The 20,909-nt window shown below is 43.6% G+C and overlaps 1 protein-coding gene across 1 annotated transcript in view; it reads right to left on the bottom strand.

Moving 5' to 3' along the window:
• The window catches only part of GAD2 (glutamate decarboxylase 2), an 86,656-nt gene that overhangs the window by 63,889 nt on the left and 1,858 nt on the right, over positions 1 to 20,909 (bottom strand). The window contains exons 4-7 of the mRNA XM_050804512.1: positions 20,027 to 20,260; positions 15,294 to 15,384; positions 14,620 to 14,732; positions 9,515 to 9,630 (exon numbers count right to left, since the gene is read on the bottom strand). Coding sequence (XP_050660469.1) covers positions 9,515 to 9,630; positions 14,620 to 14,732; positions 15,294 to 15,384; positions 20,027 to 20,260 — 554 coding nt within the window. The remainder of the gene's footprint in view (positions 1 to 9,514; positions 9,631 to 14,619; positions 14,733 to 15,293; positions 15,385 to 20,026; positions 20,261 to 20,909) is intronic.

Genomic DNA, 20,909 nt, shown 5'->3' with positions numbered 1-20,909 from the left:
TGCATCAGGGCGAAAACTTTGTCATAGCGTATAGTTGACAAATATTTGTTGAATCTGTTGACCACATGCTCAGAGAACAAGTCCAGAGAAATGTCACTATTTATTGCCATAACTATCTGGCCACGAAGACCAATGTTGAAGTGTGGCTCTGGTGGACTCCGTGGACCCCAATGCCTCGAATCTAAGGCCCATTCTAAAAGCAAGACCAGGGGTCTTCTTGGCACCCGCCTCAGAACAATGAACTTAAGTGAATGGGGATCATTACATATTGTCCCCAATAAGTAGATCTTGAAGCCCAGCCTATCAATGAGCTGGAATCTGCCTATTTGACCCTTCCTCATGCTTCATGACCCCCACGCCCAATCCCTCAGCAATTGCAGTTCTGATCTTCTCCTCCTCCTTCACACCCTTCTGACACCTCCATTTGCTGGCTCCTTACACCCTAAGATTTGAGGGAAATGATAGCTATAGCTTCCTTAGAAAGACTGGTCACCTCTGTCCTTACTTCTGCTTGCCAACTGGCCCAAAAGAACATTCTCTTGCTAAAGCGTCAGATTTACAAAGAAACTTGTGCTCTGGGAGACCACCTCATTGGCTTCTAATTATGATGATCTGGAGGGGAGGTGACCACCCAGACACATTTTTAGAGACTCTGTGTGATTCGCAGGTGATGTGGATCTGTACACAGGCACATCTGAGAAGCTGCTATCTTATTAGTCACACTCAGTTCTGACTAGTAGATCAAGGTGGCCCCATTGTGTGCTTGTACCCTAAGTAAGTGTCAAATAAAAGGAATGATGTGTACCAGGTTAAGTTTAACATGACAAGAGATCCAAGAATGATCTTCAGTGACAAATGTGAACATCGGTACTGAGTATGTCTTCAGTCATTTTCATCACTCTGTGGACAACAGTGATTTCTATGATTTGTGGATCACAAAGAGTGAATGAAAGTGTGTAATGGAAAGAGGTGATCTGAGGCACAATGATGAGGGTTTGACATCTGCTTCTATTTAGGCAAATTACTTTCTCATCCTGAGCCATGATTTGCTTAGGTGCAATGATGAAATCCTCTCTTGGCAGAATTGATGTGAGAAGTGTAGCTGTGGCATGTGAGGTGGCTTACATATAATTTTTTGGGCTATCCCCAAAAAGGCTAGCCCTTCCTATCCTCCCATCCTCCTACCTAATGTGATACTGTCCTCAGATCTCCCTCCTTACCTCGAGTGGCATTTTGAAATCTTCAAACAAAATGCAAGTCAATCCCTTTCTTTCTTCTGTGTGTGTGTTTGTGTGTGTATGTGTGTGTGTGTGTTTGAGATGGAGTCTCGTCCTTTCACCCTGAAGTGCGGTGGTGTGATCTCAGCTCACTGCAACCTTTGCTTCCCAGGTTCAAGAGATGCTCCTGCCTCAGCCTCCCGAGTAACTGGGATTACAGGCGCCACCATCACACCCTGCTAATTTTTGTATTTTTAGTAGAGATGGGGGTCTCACCATGTTGGCCAGGCTGATCTCGAACTCCTGACCTCAGGTGATCTGCCCGCTTCGGCCTCCCAAAGTGCTGGGATTACAGGCATGAACCACCGCGCCTGGCTAATTCACTTTATTTCTTAAAATAAATATATGTATGTAGGGAAATCTCAAAATTTTACAAGTAGCAGTCTAGGATGTAGACTCTCCCAAGGCTGTGGATCCTTGAGTGTTGCTCTGGCACTTTGGGAGGAAGGGCACATCCCTCTTAAGGAAATCACTGGCCCCGACTCCACTCTCCCTGCTGCCTCCGTCTCACCTGCTGGCTGGGCTCAGATCCTTCTAACGACAGTGTCATCTGTGAGGGGCTCACTGGAGCCATGCGCGGTGCATACTACCCTTCCCACGTATCATCTTGCTTCATCCACCCCACAACTACAGGAGCTGGGTATCATCACCCCATTTTGCAGATGAGGAGGAGATGAAGGGTCACACCCTGGGAGGTAGCAGAGCAGGGCCTGTCACCATTTCATCAATTCCAAAGCTCATGAGCTTTATCACTAACCTGGAGAACAGTAAGTCTGTTCAGTCACTTTTGACCTGGCACTGGGAACAAGGGAGCATCCGTCATCTGGCGTGAATGGGATTTCAGAAGCCCTTTCCCACCCCTTTCTTCCCCAGTACAAAGGACACTTGCTGAAAGCAGGCACTGGGTATGTTCTGTCCACTGCTCTCTCCCCCCGCCAGAAGCAATGCCTGGCACCTGCAGCACTAAAGGAAGGAAGGAATAAAGGAAGCATCTCTCTGCACAGTGGCTGAGTTGTGTCTCACCATCTCACGCCTTTGCCTCTCCGAGTGCAATAGGAGTATCCCCAGGAGAGGCAATAGAGAGGTCTTACCTAGCGCTTACATCTCAGCATGGCTTTCGGGTTCTTTCCTGAGAAGAGGTTTGGATAGACTGAATAGAGAAGAAAATAACACGGGAGTGATGAGGACCCTACGGTGAGAAGGAGGCAGGAATGCAGCAGTGGAGCAGGGGAGCTGAAGGTAAATGGATGTATTCCACAATTTCACTCACTGTCAATTCTGACTAAGGGGGAGCAATACATTTTGTGGAAGTCATCTGTTTCCAAATTGCCCAAACAGCCCTGTTTCCGAACAGGTCACTGTTTAAAAGAAAGTTTTAAAGGAGATCTATTTTTGAAACTAAAAGCCTCTCCAATAATGATATGTGAAAGTCATATTTCTGGCCTGGCGCAGTGGCTCACGCCTGTAATTCCAGCACTTTGAGAGGCCGAGGCAGGGGGATCACCTGTGGTCAAAAGTTCTAACCCAGGCTGGCCAACATGGTGAAACCCTGTCTCTACTAAAGATACAAAACTTAGCTGGATGTGGTGGTGGGCGCCTGTAATCCCAGCTACTTGGGAGACTGAGGCAGGAGCATCACTTGATCCTGGGAGGCGGAGGTTGCAGTAAGTTGGGATTGCGCCATTGCACTCCAGCCTGGATGACAAGAGCGAGACTCCATCTCAAAAAAAGATAAAAGAAAGCCATCTTTCTAAAGACGTGGTGGCCTGTAGGCCCCTGTAGGCCCAGCTACTCGGGAGGCTGAGGCAGGAGGATTGTTTGAGCCCAGGAGTTTGAAGCTTCAGTGAGCCACGATTATGCCACTGTACTCCAGCCTGGGTAACAGGGTGAAATCCTGTCTCTAAAATAAAATAATAAACTAAAATAAAGCAATTTTGAGAATTACCTCCCCACAGAAGTGGATCAAAGTCACAAGGGGCCTCGGCAGAACATTGGCAATTGGTTCCGGGGGATGTGGGCGTGGGCCAGGCTTGGCGTGTGAAGAGTGGAGTGAATTAGTTATGGTGATGTGCCTAAAGATCCACTGTCTGTTGTGATTATGAAGAATATTTTTCCTAGATGAGGTTATGCTGTTTCGTGGAAGCTATTTCTGGAAGAGCTTGTGCCACACAAGAAGTAAGAGGAATTTGGAATTGAGCTCATAGTTTAGGCTTTCAAAGGATTCAGAGCTGGAGATGTGAATTATTGAGCTGGGATCTTTGTTTACTTCTAAACCTACTTTCAAGAGAGAACCTAAAACTCATCAAGTTAATTTTTGCCAAGCCTTTGTATGACTGAAGATTTGGGGAAGGGGGTGAGATTCCAGCAAAGGATGTATTGAACCAAAGGATCTTTAAGATCACTTTCAATTCTGAGATTTTGTGATTCTATGTTTTAGAGAAAAGTAATCTTGGAACTCTTAAACACTTGCCACAGAAAGACTAGTTGTTTAATTTGGTCTTATTCAAGTTTTACAAGAAAACAGTTGATTCAAACAACCAGAAAAATGTAATAAGTTGCCCTCCTCATCAGCTAAGTAAAGCTCTAGTCTGTGTTGGTGGTTAGAAAAGAGATGGGTAGCTTTGGTGGGGTGCAACAGAGAGTGAAGGGTCATTTAGAAAACAAAATGACTCTTCCCTTCATGAATATGTGAACGTTTCTGGTTGGATGCAGAAGGCCACAGAGTCTCGCTATGTCGTTCCCATCCCTATGGCTCTAAACATGCCAAGTTACAAACTCAGTGCTCCGATTCGAAGAAGGGATAGTAACGTGACCTGGTTCAGTAGCAGGAAATTAGCACGAGAATAACCAATGCGGGGCCACTTGTGGTGGCTCACGCCTGTAATCCCAGAACTTTGGAAGGCCAAGGTGGGTGGATCACCTGAGGTCAGGAGTTCGAGACCAGCCTGGCCAACATAGTGAAACCCTGTCTCTACTAAAAATACAAAAAATTAGCCAGGCGTGGTGGCAGGCTCCTGTAGTCCCAGCTACTCAGGAGGCTGAGACAGGAGAATCGCTTGAACCAGGGAGGCGGAGATTGCAGTGAGCCAAGATGGCAACACTGCACTCCAGCCTGGGTAACAGAGAGAGACTCCATCTCAAAAAAAAAAAAAAAAAAAAAAAAAAAAAAGAATAACCAACATGGGGAAATGAGGAAAATGGGATTTAAGAAAGGATGCTACAAATGAATTTAGAGCAGCTAGCCAGAGAGAGGCGTGCAGGACATCCAACCCAATAGTTGAAAGAGCAGTGTTGGGCTGGCCACTATGCTAATCTCTTCAGTGATAGTATCCCAACAGTCCTATGAGAGGAGCATTAATATGACTTTCCTTTCCCAGATCAGAAAACTGAGGCATAGCAAGATTAAGTAACTTGTCCAGTGTCACACAGGTAGTACATGATAAAACCAAATATTTCAGCCCATGTTTGTCTGAATCCAGAGCCTATGCTTAGATTACACATCAAAGGAATTAATTTTCAATTCAATAAAATACACTGAGTGCAAAAAAGAGTTTATAAAGAGTAGTGCTGGTATTATTGAGAAATTATCGAGGCTTCGAATCTGGCTCTGCCATTGACTGGCTGTGACACCCTGGGCAAAGTATCCCCCACCTCTGGGGCTTGGTGTTTTCATCTGTAAAACAAGGTGGGGCTTTTTTGTCTTTTTATTTTTTCTGATGGAGCCTCACTCACTCTGTCGCCCAGGCTGGAGGGCAGTGGCGTGATCTCGGTTTACTGCAACCTCCGCCTTCTGGGTTCCAGTGATTCTCCTGCCTCAGCCTCCCAAGTAGCTGGGATTACAGGCACCCACCACCACACCTGGCTAATTTTTGTATTTTCAGTAGAGATGGGCTTTCACCATGTTGGCCAGGCTGGTCTCAAACTCCTGACCTCAAGTAATCCTCCTGCCTCAGTTTCCCGAACTGCTGGGATTACAGGCGTGAGCCACTCCACCCGGCCAAGGTTGTCATTTCTTAAAGTTGGTTGATATTTATGCAGAGCTCTCTGTGTCTCAGGCACTGAGGCACAAGTTCTATAAGGCTCTCATTTGATTTTCCAGGAGTCTTGGGCCTTGGAAACCTCTCAAAACGCGTGAAGAGAGAACACCCGAAGCAGTGTCTGTCTTGACCCATGGCCTCCCTCTCCTCACTGAGTCAACACAGCAGCCCCTCCATTATCCTTTCTCCCTGCCAGCCAAGCAATTGAGGAAAGAAGCCTCCATGCCAAGATTGATGCTGTCTAGCCGGAGAAAAGGCATTTGAGAAATTACTTGGTAGTTTTCTTTCTTCTGCCTCTGGAGATCTATTTCTGGACCTGGTGGAGACAGTGTGATTGTAAAATCTGAAAAGACCAAGAAAGTATGTGGCCTGGCCTGAAGCCAGAAGGAAGCTACACTAAATGATGAATTGAAAATAATGTCTGAGGTCTAGAGCCCAGAAGGAACTAGCGATGGGAATCGTGTTACCTCTTCACCTGCAGCTTCAAAGGCAGGACTCACTTTTAAGAGCTTACCCATGCAGGATGGTTAGGGTCAAGTGTTCAAGAAGATGCAGGATGGCTTTAAATGAGCTCTGAAAACCCCCTCCAGCCCAGCCCTATGAGATGATGAGAATGTTTTTCGGTAGAAAGAGAGTCACAAATTAGCATCAGTTTCACATTAAGCAAATAGCTCCTGGTGGAAATTTGATCAGGGAAGGTATAAGATGTTAAGTCAACTGATGAGTTGCTGTATATAAAGCTCTGTTGCTGAATCTTTTAATCTGGTTTCTACAGTGGTAGTCGGTGCATGGAGCTCACTGGTCTTGGACCCAGTAAACCCAGTTTGATCCTGGCTCTACCTATGTAGCTAATTTCAGCCTCTTCATTTGTAAAATGCTAATAACAATCTCTTGTCCTATAACGTTGCTGTGAGAATCAAAGTTCCATATATTGAAAGTGTTTTGGAAACTGTCAAATAGTAGTCAGATAATATAAGGTACTATATTTTAGAAAAACAATTCATTTGTCAAAAATGATGAGGCAATGATAACTCAAATGATAGGCCAAAGTTAGAACCTATTGGCATTTTAGGAGAGCTTCATAATTCAAATGATCCTTCATAATTGTATGCATAGATAGAGACACAAGAAGGAGATGGGAGAGTCAAATGGTTGTTATATGGTCGAATTGTGTTTCTTTCTCAGAAATGAAGAAGTAGCCTGGGCGTGGTGGCTCCTGCCTATAATCCCAGCACTTTGGGAGGTGGAGGTGGATTGATCACCCGAGGTCAGAAGTTTAAGACCTGTGTGGCCAACATGGTGAAACCCTGCCTCTACTAAAAGCACAAAAATTAGCCAGGCGTGGCGGCACATGCCTGTAGTCCCAGCTACTCTACTCCAGAGGCTGAGGCAGGAGGAATCGCTTGAACCTCAGAGATGGAGGTTGCAGTGAGGCGAGATTGCACCAGTGCACTCCAGAGATCATGCCACAGCACTCCAGCCTGGACGACAGGGCTGAACTCTGACAAGCAAAAAAAAAAAAAAGGAAAAAAAGAAAGCAATTTTTATTTTTAGATGCTCAGACCACATGGCCAGATCTTTCTGGGCAAGTCTCAGTCAATTTATGTAAAGCATGAGGCTGAGAAGCTCATGCCCAAACCAGAGACGCCTGGCAGCGAGTACAGAGTGACTTGCTGCTAGACCAAACTCATTTTAACTTGTGGACACAGCTTGGAAGCCGAAAGAAAAAGATGCCCAATAAAAGATCATCTGGACTTTTTGAGGCTGAGAATGCAGTAACATGTAACTATTTAGGGGTCCAAACCCATTTCAGGAAAATAGTAATTGAGTAGAAAAGTAGATCATGTTTTTCTACCCTTGGAGAAGCTGAGAAATGAAAGTTATCTCCTGGTGAGGCACTAGGTAGGGTGGGCTGAATAACAGATACTCTCTGCCACAAAATCATATCCTCATCTTCAACACTGTGAATATGTTACTTTACATGGTAAAAGGGACTTGGCAAATGTGATTAGATTAAGGATCTTGAGATGGGGGATTATCCTGGATTATCTGAGTAGATCCAAAAGAGGGAGGCAGGAGAGCCACAGATGGAAAGAGATGTGGTGGTGGAAGAAGAGGTCAGAGAGAGAGAGAGAGAGAGAGAGAGAGACATCTAAAGATGTTATGCTGCTGGTTCTGAAGATGAACCAAAAAATGTAGGTGCCTCTAGAAACTGTAAACGGCAAGGACATGGATTCTCCCAGAGAGCCTCCGGGAAGTATGCGGCCCTGCTTTTCCCGTTTTAGATTTCTGACACCCAGAACTATAAGGTAATAAATTCATATTGTTGTAAGCCACAAAGTTTGTAATCATTTGTTCCAGCAGCAATAGAAAGGTAAGATGCTAAGTAACTTTAGGCTGTGGTCTTTGCTCAATGTGACCCCTATACGTTGAAGAAGGACATATAACAAAATAATAAAACCCCAAAACATGACTGAAAACAAGATGCTTTGATAATTTGTTAACATGGAATTGCTAGTTTCCTTTAATTTCATGGCCACTGTTGTGGTAATGAACTGTATCCACAGGTTTCCAATCTGTTTCCTTGTCATGGACACATACAGGCACACACAGAGACGGACACACACACCTCACTTAAAATAAGACAGAAAAATTTCATGGTGGATCTGCATCTGAGACCCACCACAGTTCCCTACGCCTCCTGAGTGACATTTCCTTTCAGGAGTCTTCCTCTAGCCCCTTCCTCCCTTCCTGTTCCCTGGCCATCAGAGGGCTTCCTGATCGTCTCTGAGGCAGCCGTATTCCAGAACCCAGGCTACTGTGAGGCAGAGATCATGCAGGAACAGTCTTATGTTTTTGTTTTTGTTTTTTTGAGAACGGAGTGTCGCTCTGTTGCCCAGGCTGGAGTGCAGTGACGCGATCTCCTCTCACTGCAACCTCCGCCTCCCAGGTCCAAGCGATTCTCCTGCCTCAGCCTCTTGAGTAGCTGGGATTACAGGCGCCCGCCACCTTGCCTGGCTATTTTTTTGTATTTTTAGTGGAGATGAGGTTTCACCATGTTGGTCAGGCTGGTCTCTAATTCTTGACCTCAAATGATCCACCTGCCTCGGCCTCCCAAAGTGCTGGGATTACAGGCATGAGTCACCATGCCTGGCCCGGTGCTATTTCTTTATGGTAACAAAACCTCTGGTCAAGTCAGCTAAAGATGGATGTTAAATCGTTCAGGCTGGGTATGATGGTGGCTCACGCCTGTAATCTCAGCATTTTGGGAGGCTGGGGTGGGAGGATCACTTGAGGCCAGGAGTTTGAGACCACCCTAGCCAACACTGCAAGACCGTGTCTCTGTAAAAGACAGAAAAATTAGTCAGCCATGGTGATACACATCTGGAGTCCCAGCTATCCAGGAGACTGATGTGGGAGGATTGCTTGAACCTGGGAAGTTGAGGCTGCAGTGAGCTGTGATTGTACCACTGCACTAGAGTCTGGGTGACATAGCGAGAATGTCTCAAAAAAAAAAAAAAAAAAAAAAAAAAGGCTCAAGGCACCATGAGGGCAGAATATCTATCAGATCAGTGGGCTGAGTTTTTAAACAGAAAACTATGTCAAAGGCTACTCTGGAGTTTTGCTTACATGGCCCTAGCATCAATGGTCCAAATGAGCTCACAGTCACTCTGCCTTCCCTCCTCCTCCCCTTCCCTTAACATGCAACTTGATTCCACAGAAGAGAAGGATAGGAACTAGAGCTAAAAACATTTTCCTTTATCTTTTTTTCTTTTTCTTTCTTTTCTTTTTTTTTTTTTTTTAGACAGGGTCTTGCTCTTTCATCCAGGCTGGAGTGCAGTGGTGCAATCACGGCTCACTGCAGTCTCAACCCCCCGAACTCAAGTAACTCTCCTACCTCAGCATCCGGGGATCATAGGTTTGTGCTACCACACCTGGCTAATTTTTTTTTTTTAAATTGTCTGTGAAGATGGGATCTCACTGTATTGCCCAGGCTGTTCCTTTATCTTTGAAGGTTTTCCTGAATTTCAAAGAGTCAAGGAGGACACCCCATAGTACCACTCAGTTTTCTCCCCGATTCTCTCCCAAGGTGTCTTCCAAAAAGAGGGCTTCTGGGGATAATGCATTTCCAGCCACCATTCCTTCAACTAGGGCTTTATGGAACATGACCTTAAACTTGGAAGGAACAGAAACACATACATGCTCAGACGTGAAGGCAATGAGCCTGGGAACAGCAGCCATTCCTTTCTCCTTGACTTCCGGGAACATCTTAAAGCGCGCGATCATCATGGCATACATGTTAGATATGGCGCCACCTAAAGGGCACAGCAACACACAGTTACTTTATTTATTATCAACCTCGTTTCACATGCAAGCAACATTCCTTATATCCATTGACCTGAGTCCTCCTTGGACTCAGAAGAAAACCCTATTGACTATCTTTAAACTGAATCCTCAGACTCAAAGGCACTACCCCAGAGGGTACATTGGGACAGGACAGGTGCCACCGCCACACCCCCTCTCAGTCACTAACTGGAACTGCGGTGGATTCTACTCTTGTTGTAAGCCCTTTGAAGAGGGTTTTTAATTCAAAAGCAAAAGGTTTGCCTCCATCCCAGCTTGTGAACGTGGTCATTCTGCATGAGTTCTGTAAAATCCTGCTTATATCCGAATGGAGAAACCTTTTTTTTTTCATTTCAACTCATTCAGTGCCTTGCACTTGGATTAAGATAAATCAGTTGTTACTGGTGTAAACTGTTAACATTTTTTTTTTTCTTCTTGAGACAGGGTCTCAATCTGTCGCCCAGGCTGGAGTGCAGTGGCACGATCTCCACTTACTGCCACCTCCATCTCCTGGGTTCAAGAGATTCTCCTGCCTCAGGCTCCCAAGAGGCTGGGACCACAGGCATGCGCCATCACGCCCGGCTAATTTTTTGTGTATTTTTAGTAGAGACGGGTTTTCACCACGTTGGCCAGGCTGGTCTCAAACTCCTGACCTCAAATGATCCACTCGCCTCGGCCTCCCAAAGTGCTGGGATTACAAGTGACAGCTACCACGCCTGGCCTCATCAACAATTTTTAGTGAGCAGTAGTCCCCAACCTTTTTGGCAGCAGTGACGCCTTTCGTGGAAGACAATTTTTCCACCTATGGAGGGTCGGGGGCGGGTGGGGGTGGGGTGGAGAATGGTTTTGGGATGAAACTGTTCCACCTCAGAGCATTGGGCATTAATTAGGTTCTCGTAAGGAGCATGCAACCTAGATCCCTCGCATGCGCAGTTCACAATAGGGTTCATGCTCCTATGAGAATCTCATGCGGCCGCTGATGTGACAGAAGGCGGAGCTCAGGCGGTAATGCTGGCTCGCCCCTTGCTTACCTCCTGCTCTGTGGCCCGGTTCCTAATAGTCCACAGACCTGTACCGATCCACCATCAAGGGGTTGGGGACCCCTGTCATAAAGGATATATCTCCAATTCTATCTTATCATACTCATCTGTTCATTCCCTCTAAACTAGTTCTTTCCTCTCAAAGACATCATTGAAATAGAGTTGTATTAGCTAACAAAACTCATTTCATAATTATAGAAAAACTTACAACTAAGAGAATTTTCAGTCCATATTGTGTTACTTTTTCTGTGTCATCCAAAGGTTGTCAGGGATTCCACGCCATAAGATTTGTGTCTTATAAAGTAGAGTCTCACTTGACAAGCAAAGAAAACCCAGGGCTGTTGGGAAGTTTAGGATGTTTGCAATTCAGGAAAGACAGATTGTTATGAATGCAAATTAATATGCTGGCATGGAAGACGTGAGGCCATGGGGCAGAGTGAAGGTACTGCCTCTCCTTCCTGCCCAAGGGGAACACCCCAAGCCCTGCTGTCACGAGAGTGTTGTGAGTTACTCTCCTTCCTGGTGGCTGAGGAGCAGGAGGGCTCCATGTCAAGCTGAATGGCCCAGGCAGGGGTATGACCTTTGCCTCTTGAGCCCTGAGCTCTGACTCAAGCAGGCCGCCTGGCACATAGCACTCATCACCCAGATCCATGCCTCTGTCCTCAGCCAAAATAAGGGCGATTCCTTCCTTTCTGGACTCCAGAGACGCAGGAGAAGCAGAATCCAGGTCACGCCTGCTCTGAGCAGACACCCGGCCTAAAAGGCAGACTGTAGGATGCTGGAAGTGGGGTCTGCTTCGAAAGGAAATTCCATCCTAGCTCATGGTTTTGGCACTTACTGACATTTTGGGCAACGTAATTGTGGTGAGGGCTGACGTGGGCATTATAAAGCGTTGAGCAGCATTCCTGGTTTCTACCCACCAGATGCCTGTAGCACCCCCTCCCCCAGACAATCAAAAGTATCTATAGATATTGCCAAATGTCCCTTGGGGAGAGCAAAATGACCTTGTTTGAGAATTTAGTTGTTCTTAAAGAGGCTGGAGAAGGAAGGAGGGGAGAAGAGAAAGGGGAAGACGTATCCAAAGAAAGTGCTCTTCACATGCATTTCTTCTGAGGCTTCCAGCCCTGCCCTCCCACACGTCACTCTGCAGCTCAGCTGTCCTCTGGCTAAAGGCTCAGCAGCCCTGAGTGAGAGAAAGAGGCTTCTGGGCCTCTGGGCAGAGAAGACCGTTTTAGAGGCATGAGGACAAATGCGTGAGCCCTACCTGCTCTTATTTCCTATGAATCCTCTAAGAAAGGATGTAAAAGCAAGTGCTACTTTGGGTGACTGAGGTGGGCAGATCACCTGAGGTCAGGAATTCAAGACCAGCCTGGCCAACATGGTGAAACCCCATCTCTACTAAACATACAAAAATTGGCTGGGCGTGGTGGTGCATACCTGTAATCCCAACTACTCTAGAGGCTAAGGCACAAGAATTGCTTGAACCCGGGAGGTGGAGGTTGCAGTGAGCTGAGATCGTGCCACTGCCCTCCAGCCTGGGCAACAGAGTGATTCTCTGTGTCAAAAAAATAAAAAATAAAATACATTAATAAAAGCAAGAGGTGAAACATTATGAAAACCCTGTTAGCTAGGAAAAGGTCTGTGACTAAGCCAAGCTTTCTTTCCTAGCCACTCCTTAGTGTTTGTGCTTTGTGACCTGCTGAGCAGTAAGGAGTGCTGCATGTTTCTCTGGTTCCCAGTGTAGGTGATATCACAAAAGCAGATTTCTTCTAGGAGTCCTAAAGGACTTTCCACGAAGCATGAAGCCTTTGGGCATTATCGATGGAGGTATGAGGCAGTATGTTTTAAGTCACAGACCTAACTCTTCACATTGAGTCCCAGGGAATGAGACTTTTAGATCCCAGACACATAAGATGTGTGGCTTTCTCTATCCCCACCCCTTAAATTGTAAGACCGTTTACTGCAGGAGCGAGGCTGGATGCTCCCGGGAATAGCATCCATGGCCAGTAAGGTGGTGATGAGCCATTTCTCCTCTGTGATGTCTTGTAGAAAGCAGAGCAGAAACAGGTTGCAATGACCTTTTCTGCTGTCTCTTCCCAACTTTGCAATGTCTGCATTGCCCTGTAGTGTGACATCTATGGCTTGCGTCTTGGGGTAAGAGTAAATGGGTCTTTAGGCTCCAAGGAAGCCTATAATTCCCATGCTCAAGCTGAAGTCGTCTCCACGTGAAAATCCCCATCATCAGTGAGGGTGGAGGGTAAGCTCTGAGCCTAGCAGAACTGCCGAAGACAATTCTTTCTCTGGGTGTATGTTTTCTGGGGCATGTAGGTTTTTCAGACCAGCCAGGTAAATTAGGCCCAGCTCTTAGTCAAATTAGTCAAATTTTCAGGGTCAACAGGTACAGTTGTTCTCTCCCTCCTCCTGGGGACCATTAAAACTTATGGCACAGGAATAAATTCAGCATAAAATAAATGCAAATAAAAGAAAAAAATAGAGCCCAGCACGTTCTTGGTTCATGTCAGGGACAGATCAATCCTATACCCACCACACAAGGGTAGGAAGAAGAAAGGTGGAAATGACGTGGATCTCTGTACCCCACCTCATTCCTCATGAAAAATGTTTTCAAAGCATCAGGCAATGATGACAAAGCTCTTCCCTCAAGAGGCATAGTTTTCCAGAGGAAAACTAAGTACTAAGTGCCCTACAAAATAAAGGCTAGCTTAAAATTCATCACAGCTGGTGTTCAATGACTTTTTAAAAGGCGAATTTTCCCTCCCATTTAACTAACACCTTTTCCTTCAGCACCTGAAAAATTGTGCTATATATTTAAACACATGAAATAAAATAGCTGATCAGAGCTTGCAGGCAAACATACTTAAGCCCTGGTCTTGGGGTCACTCTTGCTTACTTATTTTTTCTTTCCACTTTTTCTTTTCTCCCCCACCCCCGCCTCATCATCTGCGTGTCTCTGTAGATTTGCTGAAGAGAGATCACAACCACTTGGCCTTTGCTCTGTCTGACACAACGACAGGTGTTGCTCTGGCCTCTCTCTCAGGTGGGTCCTTTCTCAGCGGACTAATCAATCCCGCTCCTGCCACTGATTGGCTGATGGTCTGCACATCGGGTTTCTTTTCCACGGGTCAGTGACTTTCTTTCCATTGCCTTCCTAACTTCTATTTCTTTTCTTCATCAAACCAAGGTCTCACACAGAACCGTAAACCAAGGACACAGCTTTTTGTTTCAGGTTGATTCTCTTGGCTGGAAGAGGTGTAAATAATGGAGCTTAGAATGCAATGGCTGGTGATAAAAGGCAGGATGGAAAAGACTGAATGGCATGATAAAGAAGAGAAGGGATGAGAAAGCTCTTGAAGAAATCATCACCCTCTTTTTTTGCTCTAAGAAATTCTCTCCCAAGGCCTGCTCTGTCCTCCTTGAAATTAGTGTAAATCCACTTTGCTGCTTGTTATTTCAAAGACAGAGTGGTCCATATGCTCTATGGAGTAGATCTACCTTGCTATGCACCCTTGAACAGCAAATGCTTTATTAAATGAGGCTACCCATTTCCTTTCACTAATTCTGGGAAGAGCGTCAGAGAGTGAATTTCCTTATTAGGAATCTTGATTCCTTTGTTCCACATTATCCGTACATCCTGCTTGTAGGATCACAGTAGAAGCACTGGGTAAGTACCATCTCTGATTATGCTCGCTTTGCACACAAATAACTGCTGTTCAAGCGTGGGTTACTTAGCTTGGAGGCATGTTCAATGGTCATGTGCACTTAATCACATTCATTCTTTTGATCAACACACAGTCTATTTAACCTAAGCAGAGACACAGGCTAGATACTTAATCTTCCCTAGGTTTACAACAAGGCATTGCATATTAGAAGAAAAGACACAAAAAAAGTTGAAATATCACGTACCGGGAGAAAATATCCCATCGCCGGAGCCCCCTGGCCAGCCAATGATTTCTCTCATTTTCTTTAGTGTGACATATTCCAAAAGCACAAATACTGGAGCAATTTCATAGGTGAACCTGAAATGTAGTAATGGCCACATTTTACCTCTGTAACTCAAATACATAATTTACAACCATTACAATAGCTACATAACTATTTCCTTTTTCAAACATACATTTACAAGTGTCATGATTATAACATTAAGCAGAGAGAAAATTATTTCAAAAAGGCCTTCCAAAAGGTTTATTTTTTCTATATCCCTACAGTCAAGAGCTCCAATTACTAACATAATGCACAAGAGATATTTATTGTATTGAATAAAAAAAAATATTGCAGAGTAACATGATTTAAAATATAGTATCTGGTCCCATTTGTCTTTGACATTATGCACAAAAATAAATGAAACATGTCAGAAAAAAGTCTCTTTGGTGTTTTAAAAATTTTGTTGAGTTTGATTACATGAAAGATATTATCAGAACTACTTTCTGTTACATTAAAGTGAACACTCACACTTCAGAAGTTTGTATCACTATTTTAGCGGCTATTTAATAAAAACAGATTTTCACATAAGATGTAAAGACTATGGAATATCACTAATAATTATCCTAAATTACATAAAAGCACATTTGGCTACTTACATGTTAGTATTTGCTGTCGATGTCAGCCAGTCTGCTGCTAATCCAACCATATCCAATCCAGTGGAAAGTTGATTGAAGTATCTAGGATGCCCTGAATAAAATGGAATACCAGAATCAGGATTGCCTCCAATGAAAATAAATTCCTCTCAAACACATGATTTCTCTAGCTAAAGGACCTTGAAAGATCTGTCAGTAACAGGAAATCTGTAAGTAGAAATCCAACATGTACACACGTGTGTATGCGCAAGAACACACACACACACACACACACACGCACATACACACACACACCATAAAAGCATTTCCTCTAACCACGAAGACTACTTTAGCTTTTGATATTTCTTAAAACATACCCTATAAATCTTCCTTTAATCATACCCTATAAAAAATAACAAATGTGGTTTGCAATTTGCACACGAGTTTCTTTTCTATTTTCAATATTTTTGCAAGCTAAAATGCTACTGCAACCCACAGCTATTCAGACAGGTTACTTCTCGTTTACACTTATGCTGCCAGAAGTTCTTTTTCTGTTGCAGTCGTTCTGAGAATCAGTCATACCATGACATCCGCCAGGCATGCCAACATTCATAATAGTATCAGTGACAAATGGCTAATGATTACAAAAGACAGGGCAAAAATGAGAAAATAGGACACTTCGCTGAGTGATTTGCCCTGAATTCAAAAGGTGATGATTGTCTAAAGATGGCATGGACAGACAGAGCTAATTCTTGTCAATTCTTCTTTGTTAATTATAAACAACAGAGCTCCTTCATAGTTGTGCTTTAAAATAAGGTCACATACAGTCAACATCACTGTTTTATCAACAAGATACATAAAGATATATTCAATGGACTGATTAGTCCATTGCAAGGCTTATCTAATTGACTTCTAGATCCCTCTAAAACTCTCTAAATGGACTGACATCCACATTCTCCTGAGGCTATTATTTAAAATGTGATTACAAATATGTCATTAGCATTTGGTTTTTTCCTCTTGCTCCACAAAAGCCTGTCATTGATAGGTCCGTGATTTGCACAGCAGCAAAAATTTTAGAAGATGGGCCATTATGGAAATAACATCTGATAAAAAGGTATCTTTCACATCCTGGACATCTGTCTAAAGCCTGGGATGTGATCGTCTCTCATCTCCCGCACAGGCGAAACAAGATAAAGGAAGGCAATGGGGAAGAGCAGGGACAAAAGCCAATGGCTAGCTTATCCTGCACTGGAGTGCTCTCTTATCAGCCTCAGGCATGTGGCCGGAGAGTTAGACACAGGGAAAAGATAGAAGCTGGGAAGGAGCACATTTTAGCAGGATCAGGACTTGTGCATCTACTGTGCATTCTCCAGCATTATTTTATGTCCTTGTGGCCTCATGGGGTACCTTCTACCTCTGACGCTGACCCCCTCAGTTTACCCATCCACGAAGGGTGAGAAGGCCTTTTTGCTGCTGTGGCTGCTGACGTCTGGAGCAACCCTTCACTCCTCTCTGCCTCACTGACTCCCCATTTCATTATGCTCGCAGCTGAAATCACAGCCGCTTCCTCCCTCCCGATGCTCCTCCATTTCTCTTTCCCTAAGCCTTTTTTTTTCAAGTGAGGAAATTAATAAGAATTATCAACTGTATCCATTAATCTATTCTCCCAATTCATATGCATTTTCTGGATGAATGTGGTGTCTATGATTAGACAGTATTTAACTCTAGGGAAACTTGGGAATGAAACCTCTGCATAAGATGGAGAGAGATTGTGATGGCTGTGTTGTGCCTCTGGATATCAGAAGGCCAGTCCACCCTGATGATAACTTTCTGTAAATGGTGAAAACAAGTTTGATGCTTTCATTGCTAGGTTTCCCTTCCTCCCTCTATATTTTTTGACCTTGCTCTGCCATTTCACCTGAATCTCTCCTGCCTCAAAAATTTCATTCCCTGATCATGATGTGAAAATAGGGAGGGAGATGGTTTGACAGGTCAGATCAACAGGCCCTCTTGATGTCTGGCAGAAATATTCCCCTAATGACATTTGCTCTCGTCCTGTGGCCCCTACAGGCTGCTTCCTAGGGCTGCCCAGCAAATCCAGGCAGGGCTCTCTCCAAGGAATTGTGAGACCTGCCCCCATCGGTCAGCTGTCCCTGCAGCCTTTGGCTTCCTGCTGCTGTCGCCACCCTGCCAGGCCCTGTGATGGGAGCAGAGCACACTGCGTCAGGCATCGGGTGGCCACACACAGCCTGTGCGGCCAGGAAGATGGTGAGCTTGAGATGTGAGAACGGCTGCTTAGACTCAGGGATGCTCCCTGCAGACTAGCAAATGAGCCCGGAAGGATACGCAGACTCTGGGAACAACCAGCCTCAGGCAACTCTGACCCTGCTGCTCAAGATCAGTTGGGAAGAGGCCAAAAGTCGGTCCAAACTGCTCTTTGTGTCCTGGCAACATTCACACAAGGGCGGCCTCATCTACTGTCGCTTAATTCCCTTTGTCTGATGGTTTGGTAAAAGATTCAGGACCACATTTAAGTCCTACTCTTCCCCAGCCAGCACCACCACCACCAGCATCAAATCTAATGATCTCTGCAAATGAAAATTATTCTGGAATTCTATCATTCTCTGCTCAGTTTTCTGTGTTCCAACATTTCTTTTTACAGAGGTAATTTTAACAATCCATGAAGACTTCATTTTCCCACTGCCCTTCACTCCTCTCTAAGCTTGGAGCCCTAGTGGAAATCAGGTTAAGGTCTCTCAGTAGAAACAAGATGATAATATGCATTTTATAAAATCATCTCTGGAGGAGCATTAAAGTGTCTGGTAGTAGCAGGGATGGCAACTAATTTGAAATATCCTAAATAGTACTAGATGACAAGTATGACAGTTATAGCATAGAGATCTATAAAGTTGCCAGCTGAATAGAGAAAATGACTGCCGTTAATGTTTTGAAATGCTATTTGAAGGAAAAGGCCAGCAGACTAAATATGTTATGAAAACTACTGAGAGATTGAATTGATATGCCTTGCTTAGAAATCCAACTTAATCCATCACATTTTTATCTGAACTTTAAATAAAATACATTACAGTGATACCTAACAGTTTCACAAGCATTATGGCAAAATCTGAGTATTGAATTAGCCCATCTTTTCCTGGCCCTAAATGCAACACTGATAGACAGAACTATTACTTTCACTGACTTGCAGCTCCCATTATCTTAACTCTTTAGACTGCATTTCAGGCACCACTAGCTTTCAAGGATGAAGACACAAAACATTCCCAAAGGTTCTTTTGGTTTGGTAGCAATACAAACAATAGGTAGCAATTTACTATTAACATATCTAAATATAAGGTATGGGGAATGGGTCAAAAAAATGAATTAAAAGCATCACTCAGGATTGCACTATGAATGCAGGAAAAGCTGAGGAGGGGTAGGAAAATTTTTAATGCCTGGTATAAACATCACGTGGGTTCCTTATGAACGCTGAGGATGATGTCTAATACACCTTCAAAACTCCTATTCCATAGCATGACTTTGATAGAAATCTATGTCCCAAGGCTTTTTGTATGCCTACCTTTCTTCTCTGTTGGTATAAATAATGTGAACAAAAAGAAAAAAAGAACTAAACTTCTCACAGCAAACATTTTAAGAATGTTTCTTATTGATTAGCATAATACTGCTAATTCATCAGCAAAAAATTTGCAATCTAAAAAGATGACGTTTCTATGGTGATGTTCATGTCATATTTCACATTTTTTATTTGCTAGCAAATCTCTTAAAGGCTACACATCAATTTAGATCCATAAAGTTCTCCCCGCCCCTGGAAATTCATTCATACTTATTTTTATTGCCTTAATGAAATGCCATGCCATCGTGTATCAGGATGATTAGAGACAATGTAAAAAGCGAGGTTAATCAAGACCTGGGCAGATGAATAGCTGACTTTGTGTAGATAACATGAAAGCTCGGAATGCACCCAAATAAATGTTATAAATGAAGCTGTAACATGGATGAAATATAAAGAATCCTGTGAAAAGCCAAGAGACCACAAAAGCACATTTAAAAAAATTTCCCCCTAAGGATATCTGATTTGCCCCTCCCCCCTTTTTCCTTTATCTCACATACACAGTGGCTGGGAGGAACACACATCCATATATAACATGGCTGAATTGCTAAGCTAGCCTGTATCATGTCTGCTTGTGTGTTGTGCACATCTCCTTAAAAATAAGTGAAAATCTGAATTCAAATCTGAAAGGCTGGCCTTTTGACACAATGTGAAAACATCCTTCCTGCTCAATGATTAATAGGGTGGTGAGTCCTGTTTCTGACCAGTTTTATGCCAAAGAAAATACCAGCACAGCACTGGCATTCGGGCTTTTGTTTGGATCATACATTTTTGGAGCTTTTTATTTCCATATTCTCTTTCTCCATTTGAGTTCTTTCTGCTGGTTTCTGCTGATGAATGTTTGCTTCTACACCAGCGGTTAATCTCCGTGTCCAAATACATGCAACGTAAAATCTGATGATTTACACTTAAATCATGTTTCTGACATTATCAACTTCAGAAGCATGAGCAATAACAGTGGAAGGTGTTTTGGATTAGAATCATTCTAATAATGACTATTTTTTACGTGATGAAAATAACTTTGCGATTTTGAAAATATCAGTAACTCCATCAAACAAAACATTTTATAGAAAAAAATAAAATAAAAATTGTAAAAGAAAAAAGAGCTTTATTATTTTCGATGAGACAATACCTGTTTTAATTGCATATTTTAGAGTTGTTTGGCAATGCATCAAAATTTCCTCCAAATTTTGTGGTTGGTCTGCCAATTCCCAATTATATTCTTGGAGAAGCTCATTAGGATAATGGAAATCAATCACTTTGGTTGATCTATCGAAACTTTTCACCACATACTGAAGTAAAATGTTCATAACATCTTGCAGAAACGCCAAAGTGGGCCTTTCTCCATCACACGCCGGCAGCAGGTCTAAAGAAGGGAATTAAAATGCCACATTTTAATTTTACTGTGAAAATATTCAAGGCAAGATCTTGATGAGGCAATAACATTTCTTTGAATTGAGAGATTTCATGTTAAATAAAGCTTTTGGAAACGCAGAACATTTTTCTTTAAAAGGGAGACATTTTTCAAAGGTGAAGGGAATGAATGAGAAAAATTACGACTTCTCCTCTTCCCCAAATGACTGCATTTCAATTCATAACTTATATTGTTTACTTTCTTTTTTTGAAGAGCGTGTGTCTGCGTTTATCTGCTTCACAGGAGTTCGTCCTAAAGGTTGTTTCTCAGTAAGCCATCTTACGTGTTTACGGAAATATTTCACGTCAGAAGTGTTTGTCTGAATGCCTTCAGGCAAACCAAAGTGGAACAGGAGCCCTAGTATCTCTGGTCGGCTAGGAAGGCCCGCTGTTTCTAAAGTCAGTGTGTGTGTGTGTGTGTGTGTGTGTGTGTGTGAAAGAGCATGTGCGTATGTGTGTCTGCATGTGTGTGCGCGGGCATACATTTGGGAGACGGTGTGTAAGCGCACGGGGGTAAAACTTGGCGCGCGGGTTTCATGTGAATGGAATCGTTATCTTGTGCGATTGCAGCTACAAATCACTCTCGTGATCTAAAGACCTAA

The sequence above is a fragment of the Macaca thibetana genome, chromosome 9, assembly GCF_024542745.1.
Source record: "Macaca thibetana thibetana isolate TM-01 chromosome 9, ASM2454274v1, whole genome shotgun sequence".
In the NCBI taxonomy this organism is placed as follows: Eukaryota; Metazoa; Chordata; class Mammalia; order Primates; family Cercopithecidae; genus Macaca; species Macaca thibetana.
The sequence above is the reverse complement of the archived record's forward strand: the minus strand, read 5'-3'. Positions and strand labels throughout refer to the sequence as shown.